The sequence below is a fragment of the Mobula hypostoma genome, chromosome 19, assembly GCF_963921235.1.
Source record: "Mobula hypostoma chromosome 19, sMobHyp1.1, whole genome shotgun sequence".
Taxonomy (NCBI): Eukaryota; Metazoa; Chordata; class Chondrichthyes; order Myliobatiformes; family Myliobatidae; genus Mobula; species Mobula hypostoma.
In genome coordinates this window covers 40,669,631-40,690,862 of record NC_086115.1, presented here as the reverse complement: position 1 = coordinate 40,690,862, position 21,232 = coordinate 40,669,631, and the positions used below count along the sequence as shown (strand labels likewise).

Here is a 21,232-nt window from a genome sequence, read left to right as displayed (position 1 = left end):
TTCTTTATAAGTTAGGAAACCAGGTTGAATAATAACACTCCCTCTTCAGACAGCAGATCTAAAAGGTATCTTCAATTCTGTCACTGAAATTGGCTGTAACTTAAATGATTGTTGTTCTTCAAATCTTCATGTGCTCCCAAATAACCACAACATCCTAAGTATGTCTGTCATGTGCCCTTACTTCATTTGTTGGCAACTGCAGGCAATTCTGTTACTGTCACTGAAGTTATAAATGCACCCAGTTTTGTGTTTATATTAAATTAATTTAAAATGAAATGAAATACATAAAGCAGTTTTGGCATTACTTTCAGTGGTTAAATTTAATGTCAGAAAATGTCCACAGTATACAACCTGAAATTCTTACTCTTCACAGACATCCACAAAACAGAAGAAAAAAAATCCCAGAAAATGAATGACTGAAAAATGTTACAGTAGAACGCCAAAGCTCCCTTCCCCCCCCCACCCCGCATATACAAACTGCAGCAAAAGCACCAACACTCCTCCTCTTTCTCCCCCCACCTGCATCAGCCCCCGCCCCCTCACCACCCACCATGCAGGCAATGGTAAACATTTTTGTTGTTAAAGTTGTTAAAATTAAAGATTAACGAGTACCTCAATCATCTGCTTATCACTGTAGCAGTTGTGCTGAGCAGTACATTGCCAATGTGCAGACACTTGATTTTTTTAATTTGTCTGCTGGATTGGGGTTTCATTGATTGACCATCCCTAGTTTCTGAGGCAATGGACCAAGGCTGATTGTGCTGGTAACACTACCACAATTGAGGATAGTGTGATAAAGACCACTGTATGAATGAAGGAATGCTGATATAAGCCAGGATGGTATATGACTTGGTGGGTAAATGGAAGTGGTACAACTTCATAACGGTGCTGTGTACCTATCTGCCACACCATCCAATTTCTGTGAGGAATAAAATGGTCTTGAAAGTCTGGGGCTTCAAGCCAGTTGTGTGAAGTCCTCGGTTCCTGCATGCATCCGATGTGTTCATGCACTGCCTGTGTACTCTTCTATCCCAGCGGCTGTATGACTGAGCACCACAAAACAGGAACAGGCCCTACAGCGCATGATGGTCCACTGAACTAATTGTGGAAGTATTTAAACGCCTAACTAATGCAGTTTCTTCTTCCCCCACATGGTTTATAGCCCTCCATTCTCTGCATATTTTTGTACCTTTCCTTGAGCCTCTTAAATGCTACTATTTATTTCCCACCACTCCCACTTCTGCAAGTGGAATGTAGTCACCGACCATTCTCTGTTTCATCTTTTCAGTCATATGACCTGTGCCATCTAATCACTTAAATAGGATATCCATGAGGAAGATTCCTCTAAGTTATTGACTTACCTGGCTCACCGTCAGTGGCCTTCTACTCTTTCTCTCCTCCCTGTAACAGCTCCCACCATTAAACAACCTGCTGCTCCCACTCACTGATCTTCTCGCACTCACAGACAATCTCCAGATTGATCTAACAACACAACCCATCACCCTCCCCAACTAGTAATGCCATCCTAATTGACATTTGCAGCCCCTGACTAGAATACCAGCATTGTAGATGACACTCACTGTTCCGATTTCATCCATCCCAGCCCCAACTAGAAGTCTCAGTTCTCTAATTTGACTACTTCAGCACTTCTGCCTGCCAACACCACTGTTTCCTGTGGATACACTTTCCCTGAATCTTCCTGGATCCAGTTGGGTCCCACCCTAAAAAGTTCTCAGACTTGCTTTCCTGTGAATAAGTTCAGTAGCATTTTTAATTTATTATCAGTGAGTCTACAAAATTGACCTACTACACACAACTGCCTAAGGTGCCTCTGTCAGTTCCAGCCGTGTTCCTGATCTCGGGGTATCTGTTACTCTCCTTATGTATCTTCATTGGTCAAAGTGGCCACTAGAGCGGGAGGTGCTATTAAAGTAACCTTTATGAGATTTTACAGTGCATCCTAGTGTCATACATACTGCAGTCATCATCAGTATAGTGATGAGAAGAAGGTAGTTTTGGTGACACTAAAACCAATTGCTCAAGCCTTGTGCACCACTGAAGTTATGGAGCACAGTCCACCGTTATGGACTGCACTCTTTCAAGCAAGCAACGAATATTCTGACAAGTTCCTGGTTTAAACATTGTTAATTAGAGATATAAATACACAACCCAGCAGATGAACCACAGAGTCCCAACTACCCAACACCTTCGCCGGCTCCGTCTTCGAGCCTACTTCTTCAGCAAGGACTCACCCACCCCCACCGATGACCCCTTCTCCCGTCTTCAACACTTCTTCTCTTCATGGACAGCCCATTCTGGTGTTCTGCCTGCTCTGGATCTCTTTATTGCTAACTGCCGACGGGACATCAACCACTTCAACTTTACCACACCTTGTTCCCATTCCAACCTCACTCCTTCTGAACGGTCTGCTCTCCACTCCCTCCGCACTAATCCTAACCTTACTATAAAACCCACCAATAAGGGGGGGTGCTGTTGTAGTCTGGCGTACTGACCTCTACCTTGCTGAGGAACAGCGACAACACGCGGATGCCTCCTCTCATTTACCCCTCGATCATGACCCCACTAAGGAGCACCAGGCCATTGTCTCCCACACCATCACCAACTTTATCAGCTCGGGGGCTCTCCCATCCACTGCTACCAACCTTATAGTTCCCACACCCCGCACTTCCTGTTTCTACCTCCTACCCAAGATCCACAAACCTGCCTGTCCAGGTAGACCCATCGTCTCAGCTTGCTGCTACCCCACCGAACTCGTTTCTGCATACCTCGACATAGTTTTATCCCCCCTTGTTCAATCCCTTCCGACCTATGTTCGTGACACTTCTCTTGCTCTGAATTTTTTCGAAGATTTTAAGTTCCCTGGCCCCCACCGCTTTATTTTCACCATGGATGTCCAGAACCTATATACCTCCACCCCCCACCAGGAATGTCTCAAAGCTCTTCGCTTCTTTTTGGATTCCAGACCTAACCAATTCCCCTCTACCACCACTCTCCTCCATCTAGCGGAATTAGTCCTTACTCTTAATAATTTCTCCTTTGGCTCCTCCCACTTCCTCCAAACTAAAGGTGTAGTCATGGGCACCCGTATGGGTCCCAGCTATGCCTGCCTTTTTGTTGGCTTTGTGGAACAATCCATGTTCCAAGTCTATACTGGTATCTGTCCCCCTCTTTTCCTTCGCTATATCGACGACTGCATTGGCACTGCTTCCTGCACACATGCTGAGCTCGTTGATTTCATTAACTTTGCCTCCAACTTTCATCCTGCCCTCAAGTTTACCTGGTCCATTTCTGACACCTCCCTCCCCTTTCTTGATCTTTCTGTCTCTGTCTCTGGAGACAGCTTATCTACTGATGTCTACAATAAGCCTACGGACTCTCACAGCTACCTGGACTATTCCTTTTCCCACCGTCTCTTGCAAAAACGCCATCCCCTTCTCGCAATTCCTCCGTCTCCGCCACATTTGCTCTCAGGATGAGGCTTTTCATTCCAGGACGAAGGAGTTGTCCTCCTTTTTTAAAGAAAGGGGCTTCCCTTCCTCCACCATTAACTCTGCTCTCAAACACATTTCTCCCATTTCACGCACATCTGCTCTCACCCCATCCTCCCGCTACCCCACTAGGAATAAGATTCCCCTTGTCCTCACCTACCAACCCACCAGCCTCCAGGTCTAACGTATAATTCTCCGTAACTTCTGCCACCTCGAACGGGATCCCACCACTAAGCACATCTTTCCCTCGCCCCCCTCTGCTTTCACAGGGATCACTCCCTACACGACTCCCTTGTCCATTCGTCCCCTCCACCCCTTCCCGCCGATCTCCCTCCGGGCACTTATCCTTGTAAGCGGAACAAGTGCTACACATGCCCTTACACTTCCTCCCTTACCACCAGTCAGGACCCCAGACAGTCCTTCCAGGTGAGGCGACACTTCACCTGTGAGTCAGCTGGGGTGATATACTGCGTCTGGTGCTCCCGATGTGGCCTTCTATATATTGGCGAGACCCAACGCAGGCGGGGAGACCGTTTCACTGAACACCTACGCTCTGTCCGCCAGAGAAAGCAGGGTCTCCCAGTGGGCACACATTTTAATTCCACGTCCCATTCCCATTCTGATATGTCTATCCACAGCCTCCTCTACTGTCAAGATGAAGCCACACTCAGGTTGGAGGAACAACACCTTATATTCCGTCTGGGTAGCCTCCAACCTGATGGCATGAACATTGACTTCTCTAACTTGCATTAATGCCCCACCTCCCCTTCGTACCCCATCCGTAATTTATTTATTTATTATATATATGTTTTTTCTCTCTCTCTTTCTCCCTCTGTCCCTCTCACTATACTCCTTGCCCATCCTCTGGCCTTTCCCCTCCCCCTTTCTTTCTCCCTAGGCCTCCTGTCCCATGATCCTCTCCCTTCTCCAGCCTCGTATCCCTTTTGCCAATCAACTTTCCAGCTCTTAACTCCATCCCTCCCCCTCCAGTCTTCTCTTATCATTTCAGATCTCCCTCTCCCCCTCCCACTTTCAAATCTCTTACTATCTCTTCTTTCGGTTAGTCCTGACGAAGGGTCCTGGCCCGAAACGTCGACTGTACCTCTTCCTATAGATACTGCCTGGCCTGCTGCGTTCACCAGCATTTTTTGTGTGTGTTGCTTGAAATTCCAGCTTCTGCAGATTTCCTGGTGTTTACCCAACATCTTCCTTACCCCTAACCCTATAGCTATGGTTGGTCCAATTCAAATTCTAATTTAGAGTAATCCTTAGAATGGATGGAAGAGTTTTCTGGTCCTTTTGTTGTTTATGATCACCATCACCAGATCAGCTACAAGCTGCAAATGTGATATATTATTTCTCCACCCAAGCTTAGATTTTGACCAAATCCTCATGTTTGCTGGCAACGGCTGCTGGATTATTTCAAGTTATGAACTGCGTTATGTCTGCTGAAGTCAGTCAAGTCTTAGGAACTGAACTGAGTCTATGACTGTCAGCAAGCAGCTGTTTTCCCAGGCATGTGATACAGGAAAGCTGTCTGCCCTGCAGGGTTTTTGCAGTGACAGCCTCAGGTTGTGATAACTGAACTTCCAACAACCACAGTTGTTGACATTTGTACATTTGAATGTGCCAGACCCTGTATTTTCTTGATCAGGGGAAAATTTAATGTGAAGCATTCCCTGATCACATCATGCAAAATTTTACTTGGCTGATTAACTGCCATTTTCATCTGTAAAGAAAATTAATCCAAGACTGAAATTATGTTTTCCTATCTACACATTACTTGCAGCTTTTCATGAACATCAGAGCTCAGAATGAAAATTTCTACTTCTGGTTTGAGCATTTTAATAAAGATAAGTGAAGTCTATCATTTGAGTAAAAGAATGTAAAGTTTAGCTAATCTAAGATTGGAGCAGATATCAATGGCTGTTACTTGGTTCACTTTTATTGAATGGTGAACAGAAGTTTTGAAAATACTTTTATTTTGCAGTACGGTGGCACCTGGAAATGAATCATCTGAGTATAATTGTGCATGTTTGTTCCCCAGCTTGGAGAATCCATCATAGAAATCGCCAGTAACATGATGCTTGTGGATGAACACATATTGTGGATGGCCCAGAATGAAGAAAAGGCATGTACCCGAATTGTGCAGTGTGTGGAACTCATCGCAAACCTTGTGCTAAACAGTAATACACAGGGTATTTCTAAGGTATTCATTTCATTAACTTTGTTTCAATTGGTTAGAAAAGATGAATGGATAGATGGACAAAGTTGTATAGTGCTGTGTATATTGAAGATAAGTGCTTCTTCAGCTCTTAGCAGTTTCATTCATTGGTGGACATTTATGAAATTTCATTTGCAATAACATTCACTGTGGGGTTTTCTCAATTTAAAATAATTTATTTGCAGAAGGTCCAAGTGATCAAGATACTTTTGGTGAGATCTGCATGTGAGGGCTTTCCGAAATCTAGGCAGTGAACAGCCTGATGGATTGTTGATCAAACAAGTGTCTCTGTACACTATTTTTTTATTATTCTTTATGATAATACCCATGGTTCTTCTTTAAGTGAAGGTGATTCAAGCACTCTAAGTTACTTAAAGGAATGTAAAAGTGGAACCATATTTTCTCTGCTCTTACTGAGGGTGTCTTGTTTATAAGCTGGTTGTAAACTTTCAACTTGGTTGGCAGAGTCAGGCCGCAGCTTTTCAAAAGGCCGCAGATCATGGTTTTAGTGAAGGCAATGGATTTTGGAAAAAGTCCACTTCCCGACTTCAGGTAATGGCAAATGCAGTCACAGAGGCCACCCTGGCTCCAATTAACGATGAAATTTCTTGTCCTGTTCACCTTCTTTATGACTGCAAAGCACTGCTATTCATAAAGAACACTAAAATCTGCAAGTCTGCCTTGCTGGCGAGTGGAATAATGAAGGTGCTGAGCAGTAATGGACTAACACGGGGTACAGACCCTCACTTTGTGCTGTGGTCTACTACAGCTACTCAGGGAAGCAGCCATTGGGAACAGTACACTCAAGTGCAAAGCACGTTAAGCACGCGAGTATTCAAGACTTAAGTAGATCCACGCAGCTCCACTCTCCTGAAGCTTCTACTCACTAAAGTTCGATTGCTAGAAAATAAACTGGGTTACCTGCATCTGTGTCTGAACCAAGGGGAGAGGAGATACTGCTGCAGAGTCATCCTGACAGAAACGTGGCTTGAGGATGACATTCCTACTTGGCTGTCCAGCTAGAGGATCTAATATCTTTTCTAGTGGACAGAAATGCTGCAAACTCCAGCAAGAACCGTGAAGGAGCTCTGTGTGCCTCTATCATTGAGCAGGTATGTAAATGCCTCGGTATTAACAGGAGAATTTTAATGGTGAAATGCAGGCCCTTCCACCTACCGAGGGAGTTCACTGCCATTGTGATCATTGCTGATTTCATCTCCCACCCCCGACTCCATGCTAGTGCTGGCAAAGCACTGTAGGCGCTCTATGGCACCATCTGCAACCTCAAAGCCACTCACCTGATGGTTGCTTCATTGTTGCTGGTGACTTCAATTATACCAACTTAAGAAACCCCCTTCCAAAGTTCTACCAGCATGTCAACTTGCTACCAGAGAAGAGAATACTTAAATCTGTTTTATATCAACATTCATGGAGCCTGGAAGGCTTAGCCCTGATCTCACCTTGGGTACTCAGACCACATTTCCATTTTGCTAATTCTTGCGTACTGGTTACATGAGTCAAACCATTTCACAAGGAGATCACGGCCGAGCCAGAAGGTGCCACCTCAGTGCTGCAGGACTGCTTTGAAACCACGGACTGGAGCACGTTCAGGGAGGCGGCTACCTATGATCATCACATCAACATTGATGAATATGCGGGATCGGTGACTGGCTACATCCATTGAGGATGTTACTGTGATTACACACTACAGTGCCAGGGCAAACCAGAAACCTTGACTGACTGCAGAGATTCGTGCATGGCTTAGGGATCAGGGCGCTGCCTTCAGATCGGGGGAACAGAACGACTCTAAGGTCAGCAAGAAACTCACTCTTCCATGCCATCAGGAGGGCACTGTGTGAGTATGCACGGAAGATCCAAGGACACCTTTGTGACACCAGGAACACGTGACGCATGTAACAAGGTATGCAAACCGTAACCGGTTACAAGCCCACTCTACATGCCAATGACAGTAACGGCTTCCTTCCTGACAAGCTGAATGCCTACTCTGCACGATTCAATGCATTGACTGATGTGATATCAATGAAAGTCCCCTCTACTGTGAGGAACAGGAGCCCTGTCTGGCTGCAGGATAGGTAAGGACGATCTTCACCAGGGTAAACCCACACAAAGCTATGGGGCCAGACAACATACCTAGTCAGATGCTGAGGGACTGTACAGCACAGCTAGCAGAGGTCTTAATGGACATCTTTAATATCTCTTTAATACAGTCCACTGCCCCTGCAGGCTTCAAGGCAGCCATCATCATTCCAGTGCCCTAGAGAGCAACGGTAGCTGGCCTAAATAATTACCACCCAGTGGCATTGACTTCAACAATTATGCAGTGCTTTGAGTGGCTAGTAATGGATTGTATAAAATCCCACCTTCCAGCTACATTGGACTTGTTCCAGTTTGCCTACCACTCAAACCAGTCCGCTGATGGTGCCATAGCCTCGGCCCTCCACTCTGTCCTGTCCCACCTCAAAAATGATGGCTCACACACCAGGACGTTGTTCATCAACTTCAGCTCGGAGTTTAACATGAGCATCCCTCAGAGGCAGGTGGATAAACTGTGCTTGTTGGGACTCAACACCCCTCTCTGTAACTGGATCCTGGACTTCTTGATGGAAGCTGATGCTGCTGTTCACGCTGCTGACTCACGACCTCACTGCCAGATTCAGCTCAAACCACGTCATCAAGTTCACTGATAATACTACACTGGTTGGCCTCATCAGCAACAATAGTGAGTCATCATACAGAGGAGAGGCAGAGAGGCTTGTCAAACGGTGCGAAAGCAACAACCTGAGTCTCAGTGTGGACAGTACAAAAGAGATGATTGTGGGCTTCATGAAGGCACAGGTCAACCAATCTCCGTTGCACATCAATAGCTCTGCCGTGGAGAGAGTGAAGAGCACGAAGATCCTTGCTGAGTACATGCAGATGAAGGGCCTGAAGCATTGTTAAGGATCTTTACTACCCATTCCACAAACTCGTTGACCCACTACCATCAGGAAGGAGATACAGAACCATCAGGATCATGACTGCCAGACTGGGTAACAACTTCTCTTGGGCTGTGGGATTAATGAATACTCTTCTGTCAATGAGGTCTCATTACTGGGACAGCAAGCTGCTTACTGTTTACCTGTGCTATGTACTACGTGCCTTTGAATTATGTTAACTTTGAATTGACTTTATTTCTTACATCCTTCACATACATGAGGAGTAAAAATCTTTACATTACATCTCCATTTAAATGTGCAATGTGCAATTTATAATAATTTTTAATAAATAGTATGTACAACAGGACAGTCAATATAACACAGAAATACAGCTGTAACAATGTGAATTAAGCAGTCTGATGGCCTGGTGGAAGAAGCTGTCACGGAGCCTGTTGGTCCTGGAATGCTGCGGTACCATTTCCCAGATGGTAGCAGCTGGAACAGTTTGTGGTTGGGGTGACTTGGTTCCCCCAATGATCCTTTGGGCCCTTTTTTGCATCAATCTCTGTAAATGTCCTGAATAGTGGGAAGTTCACTTCTACAGATGTGCTGGGCTGTCCGCACTACTCTCTGCAGAGTCCTACGATTGATGGAATTACAGTTCCCATACCAGGCAGTGATGCAGCCAGTCAGGATACTCTGAATTGTGCCCCTGTAGAAAGTTCTCAGGATTTTGGGGACTCATGCCAATCTTCTTCAGCCATCTGAGGTGAAAGAGGGGCTGTTGTGCTTTTTTCACCACACAGCCGGTATGTACAGACCTCGTGTGATCCTCGGTGATGTGTATGCCAAGGAACATAAAGCGATTCACCCTGTCAACCCCAGATCCATTGATGTCAATAGGGGCTAGCCTGTCTCCAATCCTCCTGTACTCCACAACCAGCTCCTTTGTTTTTGCAACATTGAGGGAGAGGTTGTTTTCTTGACACCACTGTGTCAGGGTGATGACTTCTTCTCTGTAGGCTGCCTCATTATTATTTAAGATAAGGCCAATCATGTAGTATCGTCAGCAAAATTAGCAGATTGGAGCTGTGAGTGGTCACACAGTCATGGGTTTACCGAGAGTAAAGGAAGGGGCTTAGGACACAGCCCTGAGGGGCTCCTGTCTTGAGGGTTAGAGGGGCAGAGGTGAGGGAGCCCACTCTTACCACTTACCATCTGACAGGAAATCCAAGATCCAATTGTGCAGGGTGAAGGTCAAGGTCTCTGAGCTTCTTGTCAAGCCTGGAGGGAATTATGGTGTTGAATGCTGAACTGTAGTCCGAGAACAGCATTCTCACATAAGCATCCTTCTTCTCCAGGTGTGTAAGGACGACGTGTAGAGCTGTGGCTATTGTGTCATCTGTCGATTAGCTGTGTCGGTAGCTGAATTGTAGCGGGTCCAGTGTGGGTGGTAGCAAGCTGCAGATGTCGTCCTTGACCAGCCTCTCAAAGCATTTGCTTATTATTGAGGTGAGTGCAACAAGACGCCAGTCATTCAGACATGTTACCTTGGTCTTTTTAGGTAGAGGAACACTGGTGGATGTTTTGAATCAGGAGGGCACTCTACACTGGGAGAGGGAGAGATTAAAAATGTCTATAAACTCACCTGAGCATATCCTGAGTACTCGCCCTGGGATGCCGTCCGGTCCCGCAGCCTTGCGACTGTCCACTTGTTGGAAACACCTGTGTACTACAGCCTCAGAGTTGACTAAGGTGCTGTTCACTCTGGCGGCTCTCCTCAGAGGCTTAATGTTGGTGGCATCAAACCGAGCGTAAAAGAGATTTAGCTCATCTGGGAGAGAGGCAGCGATGTTGGCAGCACTATTGCACTTTGCTTTGAAGTCTGCGATGGTGTGCAGACCTTGCCATAAGCTGTGTGTTGGTGGAGAGTTGTGTCTGGATCTTGTCCCTGTATTGTCATCACTGCCTTGATGACTTTGTACAGATCGTAGCTACATTTCTTGAGCTCCTGTTGGTTACCAGTAATGTAAACTCTGCCTCACATGGTTAGTGCTGCTTCCACTGAACTGTTGATTCAGGGTTTCTGGTTTGGATAGACCCTGACCGAATTTTGGATGACAATGTCTTCGATGCACTTCCAGATGAAGTTCATGACCCCTTCTGTGAACTCAGAGACATCCTCAGCACGAAAGGCATTCCAGTTGACGTCATCAAAGCAGTCCTGTAGCATGGGGACCGATTGGTCGGACCAAAAAAGGATGGTTTTAACTATGGCCACCTTTTGTTTCAGCTTCTGCCTGTATCTCAGCAGACGGAAGATGAAGGAGGGATCCAACTTCCCAAATGGTAGACGGAGGAGTGCTTTGTAAGCATTGTGGAAGGGAGAGTAGCAGTGGTCGAGTAGGCTATCTCCCTGTGTGCACACCCGATGTGTTGTCAAAACTTCAGAGAGACTTTAGACAGCGACGCTCTATTAAAGTCCCCGGATACGATGAAGGCAGCCTCTGGGTGTGCAGTCTCCAGGGTGCTGGTGGTCTCGTACAGTTCCTTGAGAGCCAGGTCAGTATCAGCCTGCAACGGAATATACACAACTGTGATAATAAGAGCTATGAACTCCCTAACAGCCAGAAAGGTCTACACAGCAGCACAAGATACTCCAGATCCGGGGAACTAAAGGATTTGAGGGCTTGCATGTTCCAGGGGTCGCACCAAGCATTATTGACCATGAAGCATACCCCACCTCCTTTACTCCTCAGAGAGGCTTTTAGACCTGTTCGCCTGGAACCGGGAGAACCCAGAGGGCTTGATGGCATGATCCGATATCTCCTCCATCAGCCAGGTCTCCACGAAGCACAAAACGTTACATTCCTTTGTTTCCCGCTGATAGGAGATTCTGGCTTTCAGTTCACACAGCTCATTGTCCAGGGACTGAAGGGAGCGGTGGCCAGTTAGCATGCTCTCTCTACCTCAGCAGGACGCTGGGCATTCTCCCTCGTCTCCAGCGCTGCTTCCAGGGTAGTGTCGGTGTGATAAAGGAGCCTCCCATGGACTGCGTAAGCAGGGGTTCCCAATGTAGAAAAGGTGCCATTTTGTGGGTAAATGCTGTCTTCCCAATGTTCAGACAGTCTATCATATCTGATGTGACTATCAGCTTCTTGCACAAGAAATGCGAAGGAAATTGAAGAAATTAGCAGTACACTGTAAAGTTGGTATGGAGCTCGCAACACAGCCGTTGTATGCTGCACCAGCTTGAGAGCTTATTTATGGTAATATTTTGGTTTAGGTTCTGTGTGTGATATATGTTTTATGGGTGCACAATGGTCTGGAGAAACATTGTTTCATTTGGTTGTATATATGTACAGTCAGATAACAAAAACTGGAACTTGAACATAGTCATAATATATGTCATTATGAAGCAAGACTTTTTTTGAAGTTCTTATTTTGAGGTGTTGATGTAAGTTTATAAACTGTTTTGATTGTTCTATCCTAGATACATCTCATAAGTGGCTTTTAATTCCCTTTACTGTTTGAGGCTTCTTCTCGTGAATTGTGATCTACAGTACATAAATGCAGTCATGCACATGGGAGCTAAAGAGCAAATCCTGCTTAGTTACTGCAGTTCAGTACAGATTTATCTTCTGATTTCTCATTCTGGACTTTGTATCAACTCTCGTTTTATGCTTGAAGTATTAAGTGGATTTATTTTGCAAAACTTAAATTGACACCTAAAACTCAAGATTATTACACAGAACACTGCAGTGTAATAATATAGAATTATTTTTAAATTCACCAAAACTGGCTTTCTACATAACTCCGCACACAGTCTAAATATTGTAAAGTTTCATGTTTACAGTCCAAAGCTTGGAAATATATCTGTTCTATATTTAATATTTGAGTAATCTTATAAATACATTGTTTGATTAAACATTCTTGGTTTATATAATTCATTATGGTTATATGTAAAAATACATGATTTCTATACGTCATCACACTACCACGTGGTAACTGCATGAGAACATAAAGTTAGATGCACATTTTGAACTCCTGTGTCTTCTTTTGAATTAGTTTAATGTTTTGAAGTTACAAAACATAACAACATTGTTTTCAGATCACAGAGGAACATACGATTTGGGACAAATGATTCACTCCCAATTGTACTGCACGTATGTTAAATGTCAAAATGGCTCAATGAAGTTGGAAAGGAAATTCACGTGGTGTTAATAGAAACCGCCTGACCTACAGTACCTTCCAATTAAATATATAGGAATAAAACTCATGCAAACTGGACATAGTCTTCCTAACACCTTGCATAAGTGCATTAAGACATTTCAATCTAAAAATTTGTCTGCACCAGGAAAGATGCAGTTAATCTGTGTTGGATGGTGGCTCAGTGCATGTTTTGTAGGTAGGTCCACTTTCTGAAAAACTCTAAACCATATAAAGCCACCAGGATTTGAATAGAACAGGCATTCTGGTACTAATTTCACGCAATTCCCTATTGTCCATTTGCTTTACAGCATAGGAACCTGAACAAGCCACAAATCGCAGAAGAGAGAGGTGATTGATTGGGTGAATAGTAACTGGCCCTCCAGTGTAGCCTCAGGGAGTTAGGGGACAATGTTCTTAGTCAATTGCTGGGAGTGGTGATCATGGGTGCTGAGTCAGTGTTGTCGTCATAGAGTCATAGAACACTATAGCACAGAAACAGGCCATTCAGCCCATCTAGTCCATGCTAAACTATTGTTCTGCCTAGTCTTATTGACCTGCATCTGGGCCATAGCCCTCCATACCCTTTCCATCCGTGCACCAATCCAAATTTCTCTTAAATGTTGAAATAATGTTGTACCCATATCCACCACTTGTGCTGGCAGCTCGTTCCACATCCTCACCATCCTCTGAGTGAAGAAATTCCCCATTATGTTCCCATTAAACATTTCACCTTTCATCCTGAACCCATGACCACTAGTTCTAGACTCATCCAACCTCAGTGGAAAAAGCCTGCTTGCATTTACCATATCTATCATCATCATCATCAGGTGCCATGGACCACACACTCCTGTTTTGGGTCAAGTGGATCAATTCATTGGTATTCATTTCCAGTTCTCTGGCTGCTGTCTCCATCATCATTTGTCTTTGTCTTCCTTTTGCTTTCTTCCCTTCAGTCTTTCCCATAATTACCGTGCGTTCTAACTCCTCTTTCCTAATCACATGTCCAATGACGTTACGTTGCCTTTTCATAATCTCATACATTATTTCTCTTTTTGTGTTTGCTCTGTTCATGACATCCTCGTTAGATATTCATTTCATCCATGATATTCTTTGCATCCTCCTCAAAAACCACATCTCTTCTGCTTCAATTCATTTCCTCATGTTAATAGATATTGTCCAACATTCTGAGCCATATAACATAACTGAATAAATGTAACATTTCAGTACTCTGAGGCGGGTTGTCATGCCTAGTTTAGTATTGGTCAGTATACTCTTCATTCTCATAAAGGTGTCTTTGCCATCCCTATTCTTCTTTTGATGTCTATGTCACACCTGCCATCTGATGTCACCCAGCTTCCTAACTAGCAAAAGTTCTGTACTTGTTTTATGTCTTTCCCGTTTATTCTCAGCCTGCAGATAGGATTCTCCTTCTTTTTGGATATCACCATACATTCTGTCTTTTTGAAATTGATAGATCGACCCATTTTTGCACTTTCTTCAACAACCATATCTATACCCCTTATAATTTTGTATATCTCTATCAAATCTCAAGTCATTCTTCTTTGGTCTAGGGAATAAGGTCCTAACATATTCAGCCTTTCTCTAAAACTCAGGTACTCAAGGCCTGGCAAAAATCTTGTGAATTTTCTCTGCATTATTTCAATCTTACTGGTATCTTTTCTGTAGGTTGGTTTGGACTCTGTCCATCTCCCAAGTAAATACAGATGCAAAAATCTCATTTTAGATTTCCCCATCTCTTTTGGCTCCATACTTAGATGACCACTCTAAACTTCCAGGGGACTGATTTTACTATACTGATTTAATCCTTTTGCTCATAATATATCTGCAAAAGCCCTTTGGATTTCCTTCATACAAATCCCAGCCAGAGCAACCTCATGCCACCTTTTAGCCATCCTGATTTCCTTCTTAAGTATTCTTTTGCATTTCTTATACTCCTAAGGTACCTTTCTGCCTGTCGCTGCTATGTACCTCCTTTTCTTTTCTTAACCAGAGACTTAGTATCAATCGAAAACCATGGTTCCCTGAATCTGTTATCTTTGCTGTTTACCCTGACATGAAGATAGAAACCGTGTCCTTTCAAAATTTCACTTTTGAAGGCCTCCCACTCATCAAGTACACCTTTGCCAGAAAACACTTACCAGATCCTTGCTGATACCATCAAAATTGGCCTTTCTCCTATTTAGAATCTCAACCCACAGACCAGACCTACCCTTATCCATAATAATCTTGAAACTAATGGCATTATTAGATTAGATTCAACTTTATTGTCATTGTACCAAGTATAGATACAAAGCCAATGAAATGCAATTATCTGACGAGAAATGCAAAGAATAATGTTATTTACAAAATAACTGTGAATAAAAAGTAAGTGCTACAGCACGCAAATATAGAAGTATTGAGACAGTACAATATGGGTGCAATACTGCTTAGCGCTGTGATGTGAGGTTCAGCAGGGTCGCAGCCTCAGGGAAGAAGCTCTTCCTGTGCCTGCTGGTGTGGGAGCGGAGGCTCCTGTAGTGCCTACTGGATGGGAGGAGAGCAAAAAGTCCATGATTAGGGTGAAATGCATCCTTGATAATGCTTTTCACCCTGCCCAGGCAGCGCTTATGGTAGATGTTCTCAATGGTGGACAACTGGGTACCGATAATCCACTAGGCAGTTTTCACCACACGCTGGAGTGCTTTGTGGTCCGATACGGGACAATTGCCATCCCACACTGAGATGCAGTTGGTGAGTATGCTCTCAATGGTACAGCGGTAAAAGTCCATCAGTATCCTGGGACAGAGATGAGCTTTCTTGATGCTCTGCAGGAAATAAAGGCGCTGTTGTTCCTTTTTGACCAGGATGGAGGAATTCAGGGACCAGGTGAGATCCTGGGAACTGTGGACACCAAGGAACTTGAAGCTTGATACACGTTCCACTACAGCTCCGTTGATGTAGATGGGACTTGAGTGTGGCTCCTAGCATGCCTGAAGTCCACAATGATCTCCTTGTCTTCTGGATGTTAAGGGCCAGGTTGTTGTCGGCACACCACGCGGCCAGGTGCTGGACCTCGTCCCTATCGGCCTTCTCGTCATCCCCTCTGATCAGGCCAACCACCGTGGTGTCATCTGCAAACTTGATTATGGAGTTAGAATCATATACAGGAATGCAGTCATAGTTGAAAAGGGAGTACAGAAGATAACTAAATGCAAAGTGTTCCCCCACACAAACTTCTGTCACCTACCCTGTCTCATTTCCTAATAGGAGATCTAGTATTACACAGTCTCTTGTTGAGACTTCTGTGTACCGATTAAGGAAACTTTCCTAAACACAATTGACAAACTCAATCCCATCCAGCCCTTTTACTGTATGGAAGTCCCAATCAATATGTGGATAGTTAAAATCACCTACTATCACAACCTTGTTTCTTACAACAGTCTGCGATCTCTCTACAAATATACTCCTCTAATTCTGCAGAATCTTGGGTGCTGTATAATATAATCCCATTAATGTGGCTATTCCTTTCTAATTCCGCTGTTCCACCGATATAGCCTCAGTAGACAAGCTCACCAGTCTGTCCTGTCTGAGCATAACTGTGACAATTTCATGGACTAATAATGCCCTTCTCCTTTAATCCCTCCTGCTCTATCACATCTAAAATAATGGAACCCTGGAACATAGAGTTGCCAATCCTGCCTCTCCTGCAACAAGTCTCACTGAAGGCTACAATTTCATTATTCCATGTGCTGTTCCATGCCCTAAGTTTATCTGCCTTATGTAAGATGTTCCTTGCATTGAAGTATACTCAACTCAGAACATTAGTTCCACCATGCTCAACATTTCAATTCCTGACTTTGTATGTAGGCTTAACAACATCTTTCCCCACAACTACTCCACTATCTGTTCTGGCACTCCGGTTCTCATCCCCCAGCAGCTCTGGCTTAAACACCCCACCACCGGCACTGGTGCAGCACTGACAAACCTTCCCGCAGGGATATTAGTTCCTCTCCAATTCAGTTTCAAGCTGTCCCTTCTGTACAGGTCCAACCTTCCCTGGAAGAGAGCCCAATGATCAAAAAATAAGAAGCTCTCTCTCCTGCCCCAAGGATAAAGGCCTATTGATGTTCTCTTAATTTGCTTCTGACAAGTGTGTAGGGCAGTCAAAGATGGATTTCACGATCCTCCAGTCTGCCTAGCCCCTCCTCAATTCCTCAGTGTTTTCAAATATGTATCATCTCTGCAGTCCTGGAGGTAGTTGATGTCCTTGCCCTTGAATATGCAGCTTTCCATCAAGTTCTTCTTTTTGAAAATATTTCATTTGAAGGGGTTCCCATTGCTGAGTTCCTTCCATTACTTTAACAGTGCCATGAACTTCTTATCCTGTCCCATAGGGTTTGTCGACATGGTCAACATCACAGAACAGGTTGTACGGGGTGTTAGATTGGTTCTCCATTCAGCAAAGGGACCTCTGCACCTGCAGGTTATGCTCTCCTCGGGCAGCCACCAGATCTTAGAGAGTCTCCGTCTCTCTCCTCATCCTCTTCTTATTCACTTTCTTCACTGTCAATTATGGGTATGTGCAAACTCCACAGGACACCAAATGCTTCCAAGTGTTAGACATTGGGACTTCAGATCCGGTCAGATGGGTTGTCTTTAATTCTTACTGTAGCCATTGTTTGCATGACTGAACTTACAAAGGAGTGGCCTGAATAGGTATGTGCAAGTGCCTCTGTGATTGCCTCAAAATAATTTGGTGTATTTTAGAGACTTCACAGTAGATCCCCATACTGATTTTCCAACTGCACAAACAGATTCATGTGAAAGAATTTCAAAGCCTTTCTCTCTCCAATGTCTCGTTTTTGTCAATGGCTAACATATCATTGATTTTCCTAATTTTTTGTGCTGATTTGTGTACAAGGACAGCCACCTACACGGCAGCACATCAGAATTGCGCACCTCTGAAACAACTTTCTGCTCCTATATTTCCTACCAAAGCGGAAAACATTACATTTCTCCACATTATATGATATTTGGTTTCAAATTGTCATTGTGATTGAATCAACCCTTTTATATCATGAAGGAAATTTAATGAAACATTTTGGAATTCAAACATTTGACTCCATGATTAAAAAAAAGCTGTCCAGAAAATTAATCAATCATATAAGCAACATACATCAAAGTTGCTGGTGAACGCAGCAGGCCAAGCAGCATCTATAGGAAGAGGCGCAGTCGACGTTTCAGGCCGAGACCCTTCAGCAGGTCCTGACGAAGGGTCTCGGCCTGAAATGTCGACTGCGCCTCTTCCTATAGATGCTGCTTGGCCTGCTGCGTTCACCAGCAACTTTGATGTATGTTGCTTGAATTTCCAGCATCTGCAGAATTCCTGTTGTTTGCGTTTAAAATCAATCATATAATATTGTTTTACTAAATTAGGCCTCATTCCAGTCTCTAATTGTTGAAATTTTATGAAATTATGTTTGGAGAGCATAAGTAGAAATTGCTCTGTCAATCTCCTAATGACCAAAGGTTCCTAAGGATTCTGTTCCAGTGGGGTGATACCAACTGCTGTGCTTCAATATCAATTGCATCTGTGATTATAGATCTCATTATTTCCATTTCAGGCACACTTACAATGCTTGGCTGTCTCATTGCCCAAAAATTCAGTTGCATAACATTTCTTTTGCACTGCTATTAGAGATTGAGTTTTCCACACAGTGAGACTCAATAATAATCACCCTGGAAACTTAGCATGTTTATACCCCTGACCTACTTTCTGTAATGGATGTATGGTTAGCGGGAGGAGAAGATGGCGGCGTGACGCAGCGCGCGCAGCTCTCTGGTGAAATGATATCGTATTTTTAAGTAGGATGCCTTGCACAATTCTGTTTTGATGGAGACAGACGTGAGAAGCACTGAGGAACATCTAGAGAAACTTCTGAAATGCCCGGTTCACTGCCGCTGTTACTGTGTGATCGAGAATCTCCGGAGGGAAGGCCCCAAAATCCCTGGCTTTGCCTGCTGCCGGTGACCGGGCTGAGGTCGAAGTGTTCGGCAGAGATGGTGCTCGGTGCTCGGTGTCGGAAGGCTGATCAGAGGCTCAAAGTTTTCGGATGACTCAGAGTCGGACTGTGGTCGGGCATGGCAGGGAGAGTTTTCTTCCTTCTCCCATCTGCGTGAGATGTGGGACTTTTGAGAGACTTTGAACATTTTTTACTGTGCCCATGGCCATGGCCATCAAGTTATGGTATTGATTGCACTGTTGTAACTATATGTTATAATTATGTGGTTTTTGTTTGTTTTTCAGTCTTGGTCTGTCCTGTGTTTCTGTGATACCACACCGGAGGAACATTGTATCATTTCTTAATGCATGCATTACTAAATGACAATAAAAGAGGACTGTGTGTCCTCATAATCTAATCTAATCTAATCTAATCTAATGACCCATGGATTATATTGTTTATGGGTTAACTATTGTTGGAAACCCCAGGAGAGACTGGCATTGGACGCCCCTGGAATAACCCAGACACCCAAGCACAGGAAGGACTCCAACTTTAGTTCCATCCTTCAGAACCTGTCCCCATATTGCAGGATCAACCACTGCTTTTCCATACCTCTTCCCCAAACTTGCAAACTGTCTACGGTCAGGCTTGACCTTCAGCCCCAACCCTCTCACTCACTTGCATCATGATCTTTTTCTCTCCACATCACTTTATGCATCATGCCCTCAGTGAGTCTCCCAAGGCTGTCAGAACAAAGGCTACTAAAACCTGGGTCACTGTGTTCCAATTTCCTCCCACCCCACCATTTAACTGAGTACTTGGCTCTGATGTCACCACCTCATTCTCACTATCAACCTGCAGGGCTCCAGTGGCCTCACACTTCTACACCCCTCTCCCACATCCTCATGCTCTGGTCACAACGTAAGCCCAAGTGCCGTGGGGAACAGCTCAAAGGATTCAAAGGGATCCAAGAAGGTAAACGCTTCGTTTTCATCTTCAAACCCAGTCACATGCATGTGCTGTGGGGAAAGCCACTCCATCCACAAATGCCAGAAGCTCACCAATAAGCCTGTGGAGGGTTTGGTACCCAAACATTCCGACCCCATAACGCCAACTCAAAACGGAACACCAGCCAATAAATTTTAATCATAAAGTATGTAACTGAAGTGCCTGTGTGATGAGAATTGAAGTACCAAGTGGAAGATGTCTGTGAGACCTCCATCACCTTCATTCCAGCCAACAATGGTTGGAGCAGGTACAGGGATGGTACTCTGTGGTGCCCCAGTGCAGTGTCTTCCAACACCTTTTCTCAGTGCATTAAATTTCTGTGCCATTATACCTAAAGCTTGTGTACCTTGCTCTCCTCAATGGGGGTACAAGGCTTCCCTTCCCAGCTGCTCAAAGATCCGTACCTGAGGCAATCACTCTGTTCTGTAGAATTTATTTTGTGAGATTCAAGCTGTTTGTCAGTCAAATCCCCCTGTGGGTATTCTTATAGAGACAGCTGCTTCTTACTTTGCTCACTCACAGACCAACCAGAGAAAAAGGTCTCCACCAGGTCCAAGGTTGTTTAAGAGATGGCAGAGGATTCCTTGCTGAAGGAACTTCCTGGGAATTCATCGAAGCCAACAAAAGCTAACTATTAGCTTGTGGAATAATGGCGAGAGATTGGCAGATAATTTAAATATTGTCATTAGCATTAAGCAATTGCACAAGACTTCAGCATAGATTTTTTAATTGATGCAATTATAAAATCATCCGATAATTAATGAGTATAAATGATGGTGTCTATAATTGAGTTCATATGATTACAGCTGTATTTCAGTAAAGACAGAATAGGATAATGTTTGCTTGTTGGGCTGTATTCAATACAATCAATAACATGAGTTTAGTCCAGTGCAGGGATGTGTTGAACTGACTTGATACAGTTGGAGTACCCTTTATCCAAAGTGCTTGAGGCCAGAAGTTTTTCAGATTGTGAATTTTGGAATATCTGATAAAATAGCTTGGGATTGCCACTGTTTCTGACTCTGAATTTATGTGCTACTGGCAGGCAGTCTTTGTCTTCCACTTGTTTCAATTGGTACATTTCGTGTCAGAGAAATGCATACAGTATACATCTTGAAATTCTTTTTCTTTGCAAACATCCACAAAAACAGAGGAGTGCCCCAAAGGATGAATGACAGTTCAATGATAGAACCTCAAAGTCCGCCCCCAGCACCCCCCTCCCACACATAAGCAGCAGCAAAGCAACGACCCACCCCCCACCTGAAAAAAAGCATTGGCACCCCCCACCAAGCACTCAAGTGTGTAGCAAAGCATTAATAAAGACGCAGATTTGCAGTACCC

The 21,232-nt window shown here is 44.2% G+C and overlaps 1 protein-coding gene across 2 annotated transcripts in view; it reads left to right on the top strand.

The window, feature by feature from the left end:
• The window catches only part of LOC134358990 (adhesion G protein-coupled receptor A1), a 608,347-nt gene that overhangs the window by 351,995 nt on the left and 235,120 nt on the right, over positions 1–21,232 (top strand). For both annotated transcript variants that reach the window (XM_063071754.1, XM_063071753.1), the window contains exon 11: positions 5,557–5,718. In XM_063071754.1, the coding sequence (XP_062927824.1) occupies positions 5,557–5,718 (162 nt within the window). The remainder of the gene's footprint in view (positions 1–5,556; positions 5,719–21,232) is intronic.